This window comes from Marmota flaviventris, chromosome 1, assembly GCF_047511675.1.
Source record: "Marmota flaviventris isolate mMarFla1 chromosome 1, mMarFla1.hap1, whole genome shotgun sequence".
Classification (NCBI taxonomy): Eukaryota; Metazoa; Chordata; class Mammalia; order Rodentia; family Sciuridae; genus Marmota; species Marmota flaviventris.
In genome coordinates, this window is record NC_092498.1 from 24,232,606 (window position 1) to 24,237,051 (window position 4,446).

Below are 4,446 nucleotides of genomic sequence, written 5' to 3' on the forward strand. Positions count from 1 at the left end.
ACTAGTGACAATCTTAATATCCATTTGGCCCTGTGGCTAATTCAAACCAGAATCAGACTACTGAGAAAAAAATTACAGAAATAAAATATTTATTTTCAAAAAAAAAAAAAAGGTGGGGGGGGTGCAGGGGAGGACTGTGGATGAAGCTCAGTGGTAGAGACTTGCCTAGCATGTGTTCATTCTTAGCACCACTAAAAAAAAAAATAAAATAAAGAAAAAAGAAATAGTGCCCAAGAAAGGGGTGATTGTAATGTAAAGCCTGTGCTTTTTTTTGCCATATCTTCTCTAAATAACAGACCCCCTTTAGCAAAAGAAAATAACTCGTGCAAACTGGAACTGCCTTTTGAGAGCAAGGTTTAATTTCTGGCCCAGAATTATGATAATAAATTTTTAAAGGACTATCAATCCCATCACATGGTGTAAGAATTGTTCAAGTTTTTCCCCTTAACTTCTGAAAATCCAAAGTGGCTAATCATGCCTAGCTTAACTGAGGAAGTAAAAGGCATTTCTTCACCATTATTTACCATAGAAAGCACCCTGAGCTTGCATTTCAAGGTGTCTTCAGTAAAGTCTATTTTGCCTGTAGGGTCGCATTATTTGATTTCTCTTCCCCAAGTTGTTCTCTGAGCGCTGAGAACTCTATCACTTAAGTCTTGTTCTTCCCTTTTTTCCCTTTGGGAGCCCCTGGCCAGCGGAAGCCTCGCAGCTGTAGGCAGTCGGCCACGTTGTGGGCAATGTAGTAGAGGTTCAGCATGGCCGCGGGGCTGAGGATGTCCACCTCGGGCTTCTTCTGCTTCTTCCCACGAGACTTTCTGTGGCTTTTCCCTTTCTTCCCTTTACCTGGCTTTTGAAGACAGGACAAATAGAGTGTGGCAGTTAGTGTCTACAAACTTGAGATGACTTTCAGTGTTGAAACAAAGGAGTGTTCCTTTGTTGAATTTAAGGAAAAAAAAATCCAAACAACAGAAAATTTTCATGGAATGGAGATGTCACATGCCAGCTAATGTGACAAATATTTAGTAAGCACCCCCTATTAAAAGAGACCTAACACAATGTGTGACCCTTGTTTGCCTTCTGATTTGAACAGCTGCAAAAAGGCATTTTTTTTTTTTTTTTTAGGAAATAAGAAAAATTTGATAGTATCAGAGGATAATGAATTCTGTTAGAGTTGATAATGGCATTGGGTTACAAAAGAAAACACATGTCTCAGAGATGCACACTGAAATCTGCAAGGATGAAATCAAAGAAGACCTGAGATTTGCCCTACTCTCCAGTAAGGGATAGATGAAGTAAATGTGGCCAAATCTTTAAAATTTCTGAATCTGAGAAATGGATACATGGGGATTCATTTTACTATTCTATTTTTGTATATAATTATAAATTTTCACAAAAAATTAAATTTAAGGGCTGGGGATGTGGCTCAAGCGGTAGCGCGCTCGCCTGGCATGCGTGCGGCCCGGGTTCGATCCTCAGCACCACATACAAACAAAGATATTGTGTCCGCCAAATACTAAAAAATAAATATTAAAAAAAATTCTCTCTCTCTCTCCCTCTCTCTTTAAAAAAAATTAAACTTAAAACAATATAATAAGATAATTCAGGGTTGGGGCTGTAGCTCAGTGGCAGAGTGCTTGCCTAGCATGTGTGAAGCACTGGGTTCGATCCTCAGCACCACATAAAAATAAATAAAGATATTGTGTCCATCTACAACTAAAAAAAATTTAAAAATATATTAACTCATATATCAGCAACCTATATACTGGACATCTATAAAAACTTAACATTGAGGTAGGTGTTCTATGTATAGGATGCCAGGAGATCATTTGAGAGAATGAAAAGGCAAGCCACATACTGGACAAAAAATTTGTAAATCACATATCTGATAAAGGCCTATATCTAGAATAAAGAACTCTAAAAACACAATAGTAAGAAAATACAAATGCCCAATACAAATAGGCAAAAGATTTGAATAGACTTTTTCCAAAAAAAATACATAAATGGAAAATAGGTACATGAAAGGATATGCAACATCATTAAGTTAGTAGACACATACAATTAAAACCAGAAAATAATACTGACGCTTATTAGAATGGTCCAAGTTAAAAAGACTGACCATACTAAGTGTTGGTGAGGATACGGAGGAAATGGAACTCACACACACTGCCAATGGAAATCTAAAATGACAAAACCACTTTGGAAAACAGTTTGGCAGTTTCTTTTTAAGTTAAACACATTCCTACCATATAACCCAGCCATTTCCTAAGGTATTTATCCAAGAAAATGAAAGTATTTTCAATTTAAAGACTTGTAACAGCAAAAATCTGGAAAACACCCCACATGTCCATCAGCAGATAAATGGATAAATAAATTGTGGTACAACCATACAATGGAGCACTAATGAACAGTAAAAAGGAATAACTATGGTAAAGGCTCCGAGGTGGTAGAAAATATGCAGAGTTGAAGGGCCCAAAAAACCAAACAATTAATGTGGCCAGTCTACAGGCAACCTGGGGGACCAGATGAGTCTAGAAAGGTAGGTAGGGCATAGCTTTGGCTGAAGGCTCTGTCAACTAATTTGTTTGACCTTGATTCCAAGGGCCAAAGGAAGTTATTAGCTTAAATGGCTGTGTAAACCATTCTGCTTCAGTTCCCTGGGCCCCAGAAGAAAATGGCAGTATTAAACATGTGCGGGTAACTCAGGAACGACTCTCCTAAATCAAGAGATATTTACCTAGTGCCTTTCACTCAAGGAACTGGAAGACCCACAGAGGCTTACCAAACATATTTTTTCACTACAATCTAATGGGGATAAGGAGTAAGACTTTCCAAGGCAAAACAGGCAAAGCACCTTAAGTGAGGTGCAAAGGGCTACAGGTACATAAGGAGGCACTTTGGGCTGGGTCTTATAAAAAAAAAATTGAAAGAGCAATAGCTTGAGGTGAGTCTGGTTCAGGAGACTTTCAGAAGCACGTGGGTCTACTGTGGGATGTGGGTTTTGTTTTGCTTTGCTTAAGCAGAGGACATGGGATGGGGGTTATAAGGTCACAGACGTTATAGAAAGAACAGTGAGGGTTAAGGAGGACCAAGGAGCAGGAATGCTTGTGACGGCTGGCAGTGTGGTGGTGGGACCAGGGCTCGCCTTCTACTTGAGTCAACAGCACATCCCACAAGGGACTCTGGAGCGGAAGCAGCAGCCAAGTGCCTGAGCCAGTAGCTGTTGGCATGTACTGGCGTTCTTGGGTTCCATACAACTTTGCCGATCTCCCTCTCCCCCCCCCCAAAAAAAAAAAAAATCTTCTGGGTGTGACAATTCTGCAACAGAACCAAGGAACGGCAACCAGACACTTAACAGAAGAAGATCTCAGCCTGATTTTGCTGCTGCCGTCCCCCTTAGCAGGCTCAGACCACCCGGGATCACTCTCCCACTCATCTTACATCGCCAGTTCAGACCGCTGGGTCAGACACCACCCACCCACCGGGACTGGAGATGATCTCGGCGAAAGCACTCCTCTCAAACGCTGGCGGGCTTAAAGCAAAAGAGCGAGTGCCTGGGAATCTCTCCTACTTCCACAAGACGGGTATTACCATGGTCATTTCTTTCTCAGCTGAGCGGGTGAGTAAGACGTGTGATTCCCAATCCCGAAAAGCAGATGGCAGCCCAAATTCTTCGTCTACCCCGCCTCCTCCTGCCCACTCGCCAGCGAACCGCCGCCCTCTCGGGCCTCAGCGGCGCCTCCCAGGAAGGAACCCGCCCGGCGGCGCGCGGGGACTCGGGGCAGCCCAGCGTGCTCAGGGGACAGCTAGCCACCTAGCCGCCAGCACACCAGGCGCCTACTTGGCCACGCCGGGCACCCACTCGCGTTACACCGAGGCGGCAGGATCCCTGCGCGGGGCTCGCGCCCCTCGGGGGCGGGATTCAAGCGCACAACGCCACCAGCGCGCGCCGCGGGGCGGGGCCGCTCAGTGTTTACCTGTTGCCAAGGCACCCGGGCCCGGAGCGCCGCGGTGGAGCCCACCCTGGCTGGTCTGGGATGCGCGCTGGCGCTCGCCGGCCCTGGAGCTTTTTCTTTTTCCGGATGACCGCGCCGTGCTGGCTGAGCCATCACCTCCAACGATGGCGACGTTGGCCACGAACGTCCAGGACACCTGCTTGGTTCTGGGGCGTCTGGGTTGGGGCTGTGAGACCCGGCTGGGCACTTGGCGAAGGGGCGGGCCGCGGGCGGTGTTCGGGCGTGGGCGGTACTAGCCTTGGAGTGGACCGACTAGGGTGAGTGAGAGTTCCGACGCTCTCTGGGCTTACCTTGGAGAAACGTGGTGACCTCTTTTGGAAAATCAGAATAAGGACTTTGAGGGTAGAAGTGAGAACAACGTGGAGGAAATGTTTCTAAGAGTCCGGTACAGGCCCCAAGAGAAAAGGGGGAGCAGAATTCTTGTATTCCTGCTTTC

At 45.3% G+C, this 4,446-nt stretch overlaps 1 protein-coding gene across 2 annotated transcripts; it reads right to left on the minus strand.

The window, feature by feature from the left end:
- Positions 1 to 337: 337 nt before the first annotated feature.
- On the minus strand, positions 338 to 4,192 carry Smkr1 (small lysine rich protein 1). 2 transcript variants are annotated; one of them, XM_027950092.2, is made up of 2 exons: positions 3,972 to 4,192; positions 338 to 844 (listed from the first exon to the last, which is right to left on the minus strand). In XM_027950092.2, exons 1-2 carry the CDS (start codon positions 4,101 to 4,103, stop codon positions 647 to 649), a joined length of 330 nt encoding a protein of 109 aa, XP_027805893.2. In that variant the 5' UTR covers positions 4,104 to 4,192; the 3' UTR covers positions 338 to 646. The 2 variants fall into 2 exon arrangements, with proteins under 2 accessions (XP_027805893.2, XP_027805895.2); XM_027950094.2 differs by lacking the exon at positions 3,972 to 4,192 and adding an exon at positions 3,586 to 3,794.
- Between the last annotated feature and the right edge of the window lie 254 nt (positions 4,193 to 4,446).

What these genes read in the sequence shown, in the direction of transcription:
- Smkr1 (XM_027950092.2), bottom strand. Translation starts at nt 4,103, where the DNA reads ATGGCTCAGCCAGCACGGCGCGGTCATCCGGAAAAAGAAAAAGCTCCA. An exon ending in CCCGGGTGCCTTGGCAACAG is followed by an intron (nt 845 to 3,971) that starts GTAAACACTGAG and finishes TGTCTTCAAAAG; the next exon opens with CCAGGTAAAGGGAAGAAAGG.